This window comes from Anomalospiza imberbis, chromosome 1 (genome assembly GCF_031753505.1).
Source record: "Anomalospiza imberbis isolate Cuckoo-Finch-1a 21T00152 chromosome 1, ASM3175350v1, whole genome shotgun sequence".
Taxonomy (NCBI): domain Eukaryota; kingdom Metazoa; phylum Chordata; class Aves; order Passeriformes; family Viduidae; genus Anomalospiza; species Anomalospiza imberbis.
Genome location: NC_089681.1, coordinates 46,041,140 through 46,055,768, shown reverse-complemented (window position 1 = coordinate 46,055,768; position 14,629 = coordinate 46,041,140). Strand labels below are relative to the sequence as shown.

General features: G+C 44.3%; 1 protein-coding gene across 5 annotated transcripts in view; it reads left to right on the top strand.

Annotated features, from left to right (window-relative positions):
- Nucleotides 1–1,880: 1,880 nt before the first annotated feature.
- Nucleotides 1,881–14,629, top strand: part of TAF4B (TATA-box binding protein associated factor 4b) — a 70,029-nt gene continuing 57,280 nt past the window's right edge. For 3 of the 5 annotated variants that reach the window (XM_068190286.1, XM_068190294.1, XM_068190302.1), the window contains exon 1: nt 1,881–2,343. In XM_068190286.1, coding sequence (XP_068046387.1) covers nt 2,070–2,343 — 274 coding nt within the window. In that variant the 5' untranslated portion in view covers nt 1,881–2,069. The remainder of the gene's footprint in view (nt 2,344–14,629) is intronic. The other 2 variants (XM_068190275.1, XM_068190266.1) reach the window with 2 other exon arrangements.

Here is a 14,629-nt window from a genome sequence, read left to right as displayed (position 1 = left end):
TTTATTTCCTGTGCAGTTTCATACAATGATGGGTGTCCCTGCTTTGTTTGGAGAAGATACTTATGGCACTTTAACTTTTTAATTTTCTTTAAGATATGCATATTTCTACATCTTCTAGGTATGGGGGTTTTCCCTCTTTATTGTAATTGTGGTATGCTTTTTCTTGTAATGCATTCCATATTGCTTCCTTTGCTCCTTGATTCATGTATTTTTTTCTCTCACTATGCTGTGTTTTCTATTTCTCATTTTCACACACTGCTGTGCTTTGCAGCTTTGGTGCATACACTTCTGTTGTCTTTAGCTATTTCATTTTGCCTCTTTCAGATGCACTTTCACTCCTGAGCATTTGCATGGGGGTCTCAGAGATTCCCTCTACAGTTCAATGGCTGCAAGAAGATAAAAACTTGGCTTTATGCAAGAAGCCAACTCCATTCTTCTTGAAGTCCAAGAATAATAAACATGATGCCTTGCTTTGCACCCTCTTCCCTTCTGCCATCAGTCACTGATGGTCTTCACTGAAAATGAAGCATCCCTCTGTCCTGGTCTCTGTGCATCCTTTGGCAGGTAGGAGGTAACTCACTGTACCCTGCTTGTTACTTTATGTGTTTAACACAGCCTCATATGCGTAAGAAGTGATGTAATTTGGTCAGACTTGGCAGAGCTGCAGAAAACACAGAGGATGCTCTCTCTTGCGTTACCACCTCTTATTTTTCACCATCTCCTTAGCTTGCTCTGACACTTGGAAACTCTGACCATTGTTGCTGCCACCTCTTTGAGATTTTGGGTTGATTTGTTCTGGAATAGAGTAGGCATGGCAAGAGGTGAGCAATTTCTCTTCTCTGTTTCCACTGCTGCTGACAGCAATATAACGCACTAACGCTGTGGAATCAAACAAAGTTGTTACTCGAAATGGCCAAAAAGAGGAGTGTTTACCTTTCTTGTCTACATTTCTATCTGAAAAACATAGTTGCAAGGGAAGTTTAATACAAGAATAATTTTTTTCCTCCTAATATTTTTTGGACTTCGAGCTTTTTGTACCATTTTAATGAACCATACAATAGGCCCTGTATTTTGTCATTGCTTATGTTGTGCTCAGTTTAGGTAGTTATAGGCAATACTCCTTTAATTTAATGCATAAAATAAAGCATGTTCATCAACATGCTTCAGAATGTATTGACATTTAATCTAGACTTGGCTATGATACACAACGAGCTCACAGCAGAATTACTGAAGGTCATGCTGAGTTCCCTATCACAGGTGCAAAAACTTTCTATTATATTCTAAAATTTGTTTTTAGAGTTGTGTCGTGTGTATTCTGTCAGGATCAACCTTGCTTTACAAGGGGGACTGAATTCCACATCCTCTCTCAGCCTTTCTTCAAGTCGAGCCCCGGGCATGAAGGTCAAACGGGACAACGTTGTCCCCTTCACCCGTACAGGTCCGTGCTGCTTTCCCCGTCTCGGTCTGCCGGCAAGTTCCCATCACGACACGACGAACTCTCACACTTGCCGGAGCTGCTCTTGTTTTGAATGGAAGCCCCAAGGCCACCTGCAGCCCAGGTACAGCCGGGGGTGGTCTGGCGCAGGTAGGCGGGCCGGAGGTCGGCATGGCGGGAGGAGCAGCTCCGTGGTTCTGCCGTGGCCACGCACGCCTCACCCCCACCCCGGGGCTCCGGGCGCGTCCCCCTCCGACCGCCCGGACTCTCTCTGCTGCCGCCAACTCCAACGCGACACAGGCGCTGGAGTCCGCATGGCTCCATAAACACGGGCGGGCCCAAAGGGGCGGCGGGGCCAGGCCGGGCGCCGCCGCAGTAGGACGCGCTGGCGGCATTGGACCGCCCTTCTTCCCTCCTCCCCTCCGCTCCCCTCCCGTCGCCGGCAGGGGAGGCCGGGCCGGCCGGGCCCACGTGCGCGGCTCCCGGGAGCCGGAGGAGCGGCGCTGCCATGTGTTTCCGCGGGAGAGCCGCCGGCCGGGGCACCGCCTGAGCGCCCCCCGCCCGCGATGCTGCGGGGCGCCGCGGGGCTCTGCGCGACGCGGCCGCCCCCCGTCCCCCCGCCGCCTCCTCCTCCATGAGCACCTCGGCGGCCCCCGTCAGGCTGATGCCCGGCGGGCACTCGGAGCAGGCGGCTGCCTGCGCCCCGGCCGCGGGCTCGGCGCCCGACCGGGGCAGCCCCGGCGCCGCTGTGCCCGGCGGCCCCGCCGCCGCCCCGCCGCGTCCCGCGGCCGCCCCCGCGGGGACCCCGGTGGTGCGGGGGGCCGCTCCCGGGGTCCCGCGGCCGGTGGCGCCCAAGGGGCCGCTCACGGCTGCCCTCCAGTTGCCGGCCAACTTGCAGCTGCCCCCAGGTGAGTGATCCCTCCCGGGCTGCCCCAGCTGCGGGCATGTCCCGTGTGGCGACTTAGCCGGCATGTCGCGGTCGTCGCTGCCGGGGGGCCGGTGGGCAGGACGGAGCCCGCCGCGCTGCCCTTGCTGCTGGAGACGAGCCGTGGCGAAGGACGGGCAGGGCGGCGGGGTGGTGGTGATGTAGTGGCGGTGTGTGTTTCGGGCCGCTTGTCTGCCCCAAACTTCTGGGAACCGGCGTGTGCGTCTGCCGTGCAGGGCATGGGCACTGTGACTGGGTTCAGTCGAGTAGCCCTGGGTGTGCTTACAGCCTGTCTGGAGGATGGATCTGGAAGTCTCTGGATAAAGGCAACTTCTTACTTTGCTGGATAGCACGAAGAGCAGGAGGAGTAACCAAAAACTCAGCGGCCAAGTTACCCTTATATGTGACTTGAAAAAGACTGCTCGAGGCTTTAGTGGAACTTGGATGAAGGAGTTTCTCGGGGAGGGAGGGGGTGTGAGTGTGGGTTGGCGGCTGCGGAGCGGCTCCGTGACTTACGGGGCGGGTCAGGGTCAGGCTGCCCGCACTCGCCTCCGACCGGGCGGTCCCGCGGGAATTTTTGTCACTGGCACAACAAGGCCGATGCGACTGTTCATGGAACAAAATACTACCGTGCCTAAGGAGGACAAAGTTGATAGTTCATTACGTGTTGCACCTTGAAACCCTTTTTTTCTATAAACCCTCTATGGGAAACATAAGGGTTCGGAGAGATACTGCCCTTATAGATGTGCTTCCCATAGCAGCAGTGAAAATAACGTAGGAATTGCACAACGCTGATACAGACATCTTAATACTTTAGATAGCAACAGAGTATTAGCCAGGGCTTCCACCTGCACTTTCTCTTAAGAGGAAGAAAGTGCTGTTGGTTCTGAACTTCCCACTTCTCCCTGTTGGGCTGTATTTAAGTGCTTTTTTTTTAAAAAAAAGTGACTTTGCTTCTACTGGTTTTGGTCTTGCTGTGTTGAGACCCCAAGATATGTAATGACGTCATTGCTATTTGATGCTGTAATTATTTCCTGCCAGGACAGTTCTGTTGTTGGAGCATCTGTTGCAATTATTTTCAGGTTGGATATCGCTGAAAACGATGACTAGCTTTACAGTAATCCCTGTGCTGGTAGTGCATATTTGCCTTTTTTTCCTTTCCTCATTTTTTTAAAAATCTCAATGTCTTTATCAAAGACATGCACCTCCCAAGGAGATATATAATGCTAATTAAAAACAAAGTCTTTATTCAGTCAGTTTCACTGTAGATTTCCCAGCACTCATGATGCTGTAATGTCTGGGTAGTCAGCAGTCAAGGATGAATTTAAATCCTTGCCAACTTTCCTCTGAAATGAACCATAATGGAAATAAATTAACTTCTTGTAGCAGGGCTTCCCAGGTATTCAGGTTTTGTATCTAATACTGTTGCTTTCTGGAATGTATTGATGTTGAGTTAAACACCTTTCTGTGAAGGTGGATGATCATGTGAGTTGCCTGTGGTTTGGGAACTTCAGGTTAGCAAAACTTATAGTTTTTTTGTAGTAGCTTAGGTTTGATAGCATTCAGGTATATTGTTCAATGTCCTCTGACTTGAATTGTGGTAAGAAGCAGATGTCACAAAAGTAGTATTGCCCCTCAGTTGCATCAGCTTGTTTTCCTTGCTCCTGGGACAATGCAGTCTTTGTATCAGAAATTCAGAGGTGCTGGTACTCTGCAGCATTGTAAATAAAAATAACTGTATGGACTTTAGTGCTTCAGAAGAAACTAGACATTGTCAGATTTCAAATGGATCAATGTTTGATGGAAATTTGTCTATGTAATTGTCATAAGGTTATATAAAAATGCATTCTCTCTTGAAAAGGTGTTAGTGTTTTACCTCTGTCTTCTAGGTGGATTCAGTTTTTAATTAATAATAAAAAATGCAAGATAGATAGCATTAAAGCTACAAGAGTTAGCAGCATTAAAAAAAGGAAGCGGAATAAACCACCAAATTCCTAGGCTTGAAAAGTTTTTTATTTCAAATAAACTGCCAAATCTAGCCTTACAGGATAAAATACAGGAGGGAAAATGCACTTAGGCTTAAAATCATGGCATTCATCTTTTGTGGCACCTGTTAAGAAAAATGCATACAGAAAACATCCTTCCCTTGAGTTTCAAAGGGCCGTATTTGAGGTGGCTTGTTCTGAGGAAGGCTGGACAGGACTGCCCTTACTGGTCATGCTGAGTTACTCATGAGCTGCTTGTGGCCTGGCATTGCTTCCATGGTGCTGCAGTCTGGGGAAGGAAGGGCACTAGTGGAGCTGTGTTTGCCTCTGTGACCTGGAGGGCAGTGGAGGTTTATGGAAATCTGAGATTTACGCTGTTCTTTCTCTTCCATCTCTACCTCCCCTTTCCTCTTGTTCAGAATAAAGCCAGGAGTTGGGAAAAGCAGATGACTAGATAATGAATGACTCCTAATGTCCTTTAGCACAGCTTGCCAATCTGCCAAGTGCCTCTTTCTGTCTGATTGCCCAGGAAAGACCACTGAGCTTTACAAGTTCTCTTGGTCTTGAAGGACTCAGGCTTGCTTATGAGAAACAAGGCTTTTTTGTCACCTTCCTATGATTTCCTCTACAAAGTGCTGGTTTTCAGCGGAGCAGCCAGCTGTCAGAGCAGTGCTGCAGATACCCAAGGCCATCCTCCTGCTCCAGTCCATCCCTGGCTGACTACCACCAGAGGCTTGAGCACTCAGTAGGACTCCAGCTGGTCTGACTTCAGGGATGGGTTTGGTCTTATGGTGCATACCATCAGCTCTCAGACTCGGTGGTTGGGCTATGTCCTCCCAAATTAAGGGAATTTGATCTACTAAAGGGACCTTTCCTCAGTTGCCCTCTTTGCTGACAAGAACAGCAAGGCTAGCAGCATTTCAGAAGCTTTGCACGTAGCAGTCTGGGTCTGCTGAGAGCAGAGTGGCATGGTGAGTGCAGTGCTGCCTCAGTCCTGAACTCCATGTGGCTTGTGCTGATGCGAACAAACCTGCAGAAGTCTCATGTCATGGACCATCTGCTTAACAAGGAATTGTGTCCTTGGTTAACCTGAGCTTAATGGGGGAGAGAAATGGATGGGCTGTGCTGTTAAACAGGAGGAAATAATTGGGAAGGGGGAGGAGAGACAAGGGCCGTGACAAATGTCTGTAGTTCACCTTAGTGTCTTTGGGGTCCGCACTGCTTTGGAGAAGTGGAGGGTAGAAAAAGAGCATAAAAACAAAAAGAACGTTGTTTCTTGGTTTTGTTTACTTTTCTTGAACTTAGGTTTTTATCACTTCTGTGTCTGTATTTTCAGTCTATCCCTGGCCCTGGAATGCTCATTACAAGCAGGGTTGAAAGGACAATTAGCAGATAAATCTGCTTTGCTGATGGGATGAAAAAAGACAGAACTGAACCAGATGCCAGGGATCCTCCATTGTTACCTTCAGTTTGCTTAGAGCACGAAAATTCTTTGAAAACCTCACCTCATGCCACACAGGGCTATGGCAGCAGCTGCCATCACTCTCCACTGTAGCATTGGCTGCCTCTGGTGTGTATATTTCTGTTTTATGCTTTCCATTACTGCTAACACCAGTGGGGCTGAGCAAGCACAGTGTCAGCAAAGAAAAGGTGCCCTGAGTCTGCTGTAATTTCACTAGCAGTGTGGTGCAAGGCATGGTCTCTGTGTAAGGTTTCCTTTGCACCTGACTTACAGGGGAACAGCAGCAAGTTCAGCTTCTTGGTTTCTGTTTGCAGCTCAGTTGTCTTTGCTTGGATGTTTTGCCTTGTCTGTGGCAGGTTTTCCACTGCCTGCAGCTTATCTAGACTGATAGTGGGTAACTTCAGAAAGCACAGCCACTGTTTGTGTCAGGTGGCTGGGCTGTGTGGTGTGAAGCAGGCAGGCAGCATGTGGACTCCTGTGGGTGGGAAGGAGAGAACTGGCGTGGGTACTCCAAAACTGCAATGGCATGGTATGGAGCCTGGTCTTGTCAGGTTTCTCCTAATTGCCTGTAGAACCTAAGGTAGGTAACCTGAAGAGGTAAGGGCTGATAAACATCTGGATGTTGCTGCCTTCTGCTTTTGAAGTTGACCAAATACATCTCTTGCAGAGCGCTGTGAATCTCCCTTGTCATATTCTAGTTGTGGTTTTTCAGTGGTAAAACCATATGAGGAATTTGATATTTTCATATTTGTATCTGGTCTGTTACTTTAGAATAGGAGGAAATGCTGATTTAAAAATACTTTTTAATGTATATTATGTTTGAGTAGGAGTAGGCTATCTAAAGGTTTCTTGTTTCAACAGGCAGAAAACTGTAGAAATTCCTTTAAAGTATGCAGTTTCTGGCTGTTGATAATCCCATAAAGTCTGAGCATAGTATTATGGTTAGACCAGTAGGGGCTAAATAATCAGTGCTTGTAACTTTTTGTGTCCCAATAATGTCCTCTGTTTAGTAGGCTTCTGGGAATGGATTCTCTGCAAACTTCTCTCTTCACATTAGGTGACACTGATGAACTTTTTTTTTTTTCCTGAGGAAGGGTGAACAAAGCTTTGGCAGGCTAGAAGAACTAAGTCGAACTTAGATAACAGTGAAGAAATGTGTTGCGCTGTAACTAGTTGAAATTTCAGCTGCACTGTAGGACTTGATTTTGCTTTCAGGACTGAGTGTGTCTAGCAAAATAATGCCTTCATATGATTAAATGCACAGCCATGTGGGAATTAAGATTTAAATTTTGGCAGAAGATGTAAAGCTAATGTCTAGATTTATTGTTTTCCAACTCACAGAAAAAAAAAAAAGATGCATTCTGAATACTGAAGCATGGAAATAGGATGCTCAGTAAAATTAATGTTAAATGCTGTTCAGATTTTACAGTCGATTGGAATGTATTGCAAAGAATTACAGCTACAGTTTGGTTAATAGTAAACTTTTTTTAATCCTTAGAAGAGAGAGAATGTGAGCATGACTTATGTTGCTTTTGCAGTATTTAAAGGACCTTTCAGCTTGTAGTGGTAAAAATAGCATCATCCACATAAGTGACAGCTGGAGGAAGCACTAATTATGTTTCAGTATTCTTTTTCCCAAAGATGCTGATAAAATCTAGGTAAGTTCATGTGTTGTTATTTTGAGTAACCATACCAGGTTTTTAAAGTTGTTTTAGAGAACCAGGTATTTGTTATATCACTTGATTGGCGTCTGTGCTGTGCCTAGTGAGTAGGATTGTATTTACAGATCTATGTATATGCTAGTTTTGATGTAAATTGCAACACTTCTGATAACTATCAAAGATGAATAATTAGTACTGCATTAACCATTTAGACAAAAGCAAAAGGCAAATACCTTTTTTAGAATTCTCTTTGCATGAAGCAACTTTTCTGAAAACTGATGTTAGAAGAAAACCAGGTATAATTTGCAAAATGAAAAAGATCACCATAGATGTTTTTAAGTGTCTTGCTATTTCAGTTTGTCAGGATTAAGGTCTGCTCTGCCATCTGGATCACCTTTAGAACAAAGTCCACTAACAGATATTTTTCACCAGTGTCTTGAGGAAATAGTTTCTGATTGCAACTGAAGTGGCGTAAAAACAGCAATAGCTGGAAGATCCTTGTTGCTAATGAGCAAATCTAAGGTCTGTTAAGGCTGGAGAACTGGTGAAGCTCAGTGATCTTCCTGTGCTGTAAGAACAGACCAATGATATGGTGACACTTAATTTTCATAGCTTGTGTTTGCAGACTTCTTCCAGTGCACACTTCCAGTTCGGTGGAGGCAGAGGAGATGCTTTCATTAGTAATGACTGCTCCTAGGAGTTGCCAGGGAAATCAGAGTTCTTTGGGTGGATGTCCAGGCTAGGTAACAACTGGGTGAAACAGCATGCCCTGGTTGGCACAGCACCTGAAGACTTTCCCTGGCAGCTTGCCCAGTGGCAGTTGCCACCTATTTCCAGTGGAGCCCTGGAAGCCAGGTCCAGCTGACTGGTGGGTGGTGCATTACCAGGCAGTGTCAGTGGGGCAGCCCATGTTCTCTGTTGAAGGGGGTTAGTGCACTCAGACCACCTTTATACATAGCTGGCATACTAGGAACTTGATAAATATTGCACAGTTTCCACAGTGACAGTTTCCACAATATCTGTGTGGATGGAAGTTAATGCTTCCCATGAACCTTTTGCTGTCTTCTGTAATAATTTTTTGTTTGCTCCATCACACTTAGAGCAAGGTGGTGATCATTGTTAAAATTCAGTGTTGATCCCTTGTTTGCAAGTTAAAAAGCATCCAGCAGAGGAGTGAATTTGCACTTTCATAAGTGGAATTCAACTTTCTTCTGGTCCCCAAGTGAGCAATGAGGAAACAAATGTTGCATTGTAAAATTAATCTGAATTAACTGACCTCTTAATTAAAGGAGACAGAGATTTAAAGGGGACTGATCCTGACCTTTGTTAAAACACCAGTGATGTTTTCAGCAGCTCTTGGTTTAAAATTAAGATTTGTGGTTCAACATTTCAGCTTCAGATTTCTCTGTAACAGCTAAATGGCTGTTCCAGAAATGGTAAGTGCAGGGTGTTGGCATACCTTCTGGTCCTTAGAAAGCTGTCTGCTGTATATATATGGCTGCAGTGTGCCAAGCATATAACTTGCTATTTGAAGAATTTCACTCCAGTGAATACTAGGAGTACACAGGAGGATGTGGTGTAGAGACTCAATGCTTCTTTCAGTGCAGTAGGAATTGTCTTGAGAGTAAGGAAGTGTCACTTTGCTCCTTTGCAGTACTATTTCACTGCCATCAGCTGAGTCCCCAGCAAATTTTGAAGCTCCTGTATGAGGTTATTTGGGTCCTGAAGAATGCTCAAGTCAGATCATCTCAGCTGTCGACAGTCCTAGAGCTGTCTGATTAGTCAGATAGGAAAGCAACCAAGCCTCAAGGTGCAAAGTTGCGAACCACAAAGATGCGATGGGGAAATGCTGATGGGAAATTATCCCAGTTCCTGAAAGGCGTGGCCCAAGGACAAGAGCTGGATGCTATCACAATATCGAATAAGCCTCTGCCTTGTGGTACACAGTGTTGGCTGGGAATCCCTGATGCCTACACACAATAAAAACAACACCTCTTGGGATTCAAGTGTAATAAATACACTCTGAATCCAAATAGAAATGGTAGTGCTGTCTTGTAACTATGCCCAGAAAACCTATTGGTTGTTTGTTGTTGGTAATACAGTTATACTTTTGCTTAAGAGTTCTACTATAACTGTGAAATTATGTGGATATAAATGTATTCTCCAGGAAAGAAGCTCATCTGTATGTGCAGTCGAGGAGAACTCTTTTAATGCTGAAATGTGGGCCTGTATTCTGTGAAAAGGCATCAGAAAACGTAAAAACTATGGGGGCCCAGTTGCTAGACTGTTAAACAGATAACCATCTGGGCACCAAAATGCATTGATGAGCAGCTAGTCTCCAACTGCTCGCCTAAGACTTGCTAGTTGAGCAGTGTGTGAAACTTGGCTTCAGATTTTTGCAGTTTTAGAACTTTGTATCTAGTTCCTGGAGAAAGGGAGGGAGAGAGGACTTTGTTTACATCTTTAGAAAGATGTGTGGTGTCCATTATTCCAGACTGTTTTAAACAATAGGATACTAGAGTCTGCTCCATCTTGCCTAGAAGAGATAGCATCATCCCTTTCCTGGCTCTCTATGCTTCGAAAGCCTCTGTCTGCACTGGCTATCTCAGGAGCTGGCACCTGCTGTTAGCACAGAAAGATGCTTAGCTAGGGAAAGGTGTGAGTTACTGGAGGCAAAGGCTGGGACTGTAAACCCCTTGAGCTGTTAGTGTGCACATGGTGGTTGTTTAAAACACTGCTCACAGCAACCCAGACAGTCTGGGAAATGTTAATGCTGGTGGAACTGTGCTGTCAGCTGGACAGTGATGTCTGCAAGGAAAGCTGATCACTGGCTTTGAAAAGGTGCGATGTCAGACATCAGCCTTGAAAGTTGTGTTCCAGAGTCTACATGAATCTGTAGTGCAGTTTGTGCAGTTGGCAAAGATGCCACTAACATCTTTAAAGAACTTACAGGTATAACATTGTGTATAGACTGTGTTCTGTTGTAGCATGAAAGAATATGGTGATTATGCCCTTTGAATTTTTCTCCTGACATGGAAATTAATGATTTCCATATCCACAGGCAAAACAAGGTGTCTTTCATTGGAATTCAAAATCTGACATTTTGTTGTGACTCTGCAATATCTACATGCTAGTAACTGATCCTGAGCCATTGCTATGAAGACCCATAAGTTTAGAAGCTTCCATGGAACAAAGGGAAAGAGCACACAGGGTGGTTTCTGAGAAATGTAATTATTTAGTTTGTGAAAAAAATGGGAATGGAATTAATTGGTTGAGGGCCTGGATTTGTGATGAGTGATTCTGGTTGCTGCAATAGCAGTGCTTGATTGTGGGTTGGACATTTCTGAATTCTTCTTATATCAGGTAGAATCAGCTTCCAAAGGCTGGAATTATTTGCTGTATGGAGTAAAATGTTTTGTGGCTGTAGTGTAGATGCTGAACAACTTATCTTAACCCCATATAGTGTAGATGAGCCCTCTGCCCTGCTTATCTGGGAAATATGAGGACAATCATAGGTGTTTTTCCCAGGAAAAGCCTAAACCAGACAATCTTTGTGACTTCACAAAAGATCTGTTGTCTGAAGTCAATTGCATTTAAAAAGAGAAGTTAGAGATCATTATTGAGAGCCTGTGATGAGGTAACTTGGTGTAGCCTCTAGACCACTGTTGTAGCTTCATTCCTAAAACAGTGAAAAGCACAGCTAACTGTTGCCTCCAAATTGGGCTGTTGTCCTTGTTTCTTCATCTCCTTTACAGAATTTGCATAGACATCTAGGAAAACTCAAGTACTGAGTGAGGTTCATAGGGAGTAAGTAGTTCTCCTGCATGCACTACAGACTAAACTTCATCTGAAAACATTACAGCCCCTTCATATTAGAAGGATTATGTCAATCATGTAGAAGTTAAGTTACTGTCTTTCACAGTATTTCATTAACACTTTGTGTCTGTTTAGCACTCTTTTTCAGCTAACCTACTGACATAATGCACCTTGATAGAATCATTGCTGCAACAGTCTGCATCGCTAAATAATGCCCTTTCTTTGGTCTGTCTTCTTAAGTCCTGTAATGTATTTTTTAAAACTTTTAAGTGGCCTATTCTGTGGGGCTCAATAAATGAAATTGAAGAGGAAAAACGAGGCTGTTTTTTCTAAAGGATGGCTTTAGAGAGAAAAGCTGTATGCTATCCTATTGCATGGATTAGTAGTATTTGGTGTGTTATTTTCCAAGTTTTGAATGATCCTAAATAGTCAAAGAAACTTAAAACCAATATTCCTTTTTAATTGCCACTTAGTTTCCTATTAAAACACCCCCTTTAAAGCTTGATGTTAGCTTGAAATAACTTCCTTAAGAGCTATTGCTTTGTTTTGAGTAGCTTAGTGAAATAATGGGATTTGTTTAGGAACAGAGAGCTCTGACACATTACTGTTGTTTTAAAGCATTTTTGTTGTTTATTTACTGATTTGAGACCTGGAAGTCCCCATTTAGACTTGTTTTTGTAATTGGGTTGAAGTGTGCTTTACTAAGATTGGCAACATACCTGATGCAGGCACTCCTTGTTTTGAAATAAGTTAAATTTACCCTTCTTTGAATGCAGCTTCTGTGACTTATGTTCTCTTAAATGAGCTCGATGTCATTGTGGTTGGTTCTTGCTTTTATTTTATTTTAGGAGCAAAAGACTTACTTTCATTTCCTCACGTTATTCCCTAAGCAGTAGTTCCCAAGAGCTGTTTGGTTGAGCAGTTGGGTTAGAAACCTTGTAATCGAAGTGGTGGCTTAACTTGACAACTTCAGCTTCACCTCTAGTAACAGCATAAGGTGTATCTCCACTGGAGCACAAATTACCACCTGGTTCATCTCAGGAAATTCCTGGGGGAAGTTCCTCTTCAGAAATGTCTCGGGCTTGTCTTACGTGGTGTAAGTTGCCCTTATGGTGGGATGCTTTTATCATTCATTGGTGTTCAGTGCTGCTGGATGAAGCTCAGAGCTTCAGTTAGCAGCACAGGTTTGTGTTAACAACATTGTGGTTTCCTTAACACTACTCCCTGAAATACAGTGAAACCCATGCAGGTGGCATTACATACAGTGGCATAAACAGATCTCTGCCATTATCCCACAGCTTGCTCCTGGCTGCAATTAAGTTTTGGTGCTTTCTAGTTAAAATGCAGAGGTATCTGGAAGCTGCTCCTCCTGCTGACCTGTGTTTCTTGATTCCTAGGTTGGGTGCTAAACCAAGTTCAGAAAAAGTTGGGTTTCCTTCACCAATGGTGTTGGGAGAGTGAAAATTTGTAGCAGAGGGATCTGGAGTTTGCAAAATGAAATGAAGTTTCATTAAAAGGCTTCTGATTTTCCATGGCTCACAGTGCTGGCAAGTCTAGGTAGAGGCTGATCTGGGTGGTGGCTGCCAGAGCTTTGCAGGACTGTTGCCCAGCTCTCCTCTTCAAGGCTGGTTACCTGCAGCCCTGGTTCCAGGAGAAGGCAGGGTGTGGATCTCAAAGAGACCTCTTCAAGGCAAGAAGGTATAGCGTGGCTCCTTCTGTGTAGCTTTATAGGAAACTGAGTTGGGTTTTGGTTGTCAGGTACTTCCCCTCCAGCCCTATTCACAGGGTTACAGCTGAAGAAAGACGTGCAGAGAACAAATGGCTGAAACAGCTGATTGTGTTTTAACTGCCTTTTCAGCCAGTGTAGGAAAACAAATAACTTTGCAAAGTACATTTTTGGCAGAATATCTAAGGACAGAAGTCTCAATTTATTGCAAAAAGGGTGGGTTTTTTTTTTAATCTGCAGGAGATATCTGAGTGCTCCAGTGAAGCATGTAAGAAATAATCCCTGATGGTAACTGGTCACTTTGGTTTGAAAGTAGGAACAGCTTTGTAGCCAAAAAGGGATTGTGCCTTGCTCTTCATATCAAAGTGCATGAATAGTGAGCAAGTCGTTCCTATTCTCTGATACAACTCCAGTAAAACTATCAAACAACATTCTTGGAAGTGCAGTCCAAAAGAGGGCATCTCTAGTGTTATCAGGATTCCTCATTGCTCATTTGCTACCATTGATGCTGAAATTTTGCTCAGATTGCCAATACCTTTTCTGGTTTTAAATGCAGTGCTGAGAGGTGTTAGCTGAAATTTCATGCTTCAGTTGTTCAGAGGTCCTGTGTTGTTTCGTATGTTCTCTCTTCCTTCTCCCCATTTTCTTGCGGAGTTGCAGTGACTGCAAGACATGATGTGTTTTCACATTTATTTTGTTAGTATTTGCCTTCTAGTGAACGTGAAAACAGCTCCCGATAAGAAGTACTATCCTCCCCCCCTGCCACTTGAAGAATGTGGATTCTTGCACTTTCCTTCATTTCTGATAGTAGCGTCTTAGTAGCTGCACGAGTTTGTTTACATGACCTTTCTGTTGAGAGCCTCAAGGTTGCCATCACCTGCTGTTCCCTCATTTCACACTTGTGCAGCTGTATAAAGTGTATGAGACTTAAGGCATTGGTTTGGAGAGCCGTGGAACCTCTTCTTCTGGCATAAGAGACCTCCTGTGCCATCTCTTGGAGTCTGTGCTATTGGCTGCAGTATGGGGTTATTGCTTTTGTTTCCAGGAGGAAGGGGAGTATCAAAGTTGTGAAAAACTGTAATTAAATTGTGGCAACGAGAGGAAAAAAATAAGTGCTGTTCTCAACAGCTTTCAAAGTGTTTCAGACAATTCATGTGTCAGTTCACTGTCCCTTTGTGACATTAGGTTGTAACTGCCCAGAACTGTCTCTTGTGCTTGGACAAGATGTGGCTCTTCACTGTGTGGAACTCTAGCTCCAACAGCTGTTTCAAATTTGCCTTCATCTTTATCTGTGCATCAGGCATCAATAGCATTAAGCCTACAGAAGCAGTAGTTAGTAGATTACCATAATTCTGGTTCGGAGTTATATTTTTGTCAGTGTTACAAAGATCTGCTGCCACAAAAAGGTTACTGTGCTTTATTAAAAATTCTGCCAAATGGAACAAAGATAGGGAAATGATTGTTCCAAGGGAACAATTTCTTACTCTAACTTATATTCCAGTAACAGGCATTATCACAGCTGAATGTTCAAATCAAGGCTATGGCCACTGGAGTGGCCTTAGATAGCTTCTTCTGTGGATGCTCTCACCAAGTTGTTTTAATTTAGTATGGATGTCCTT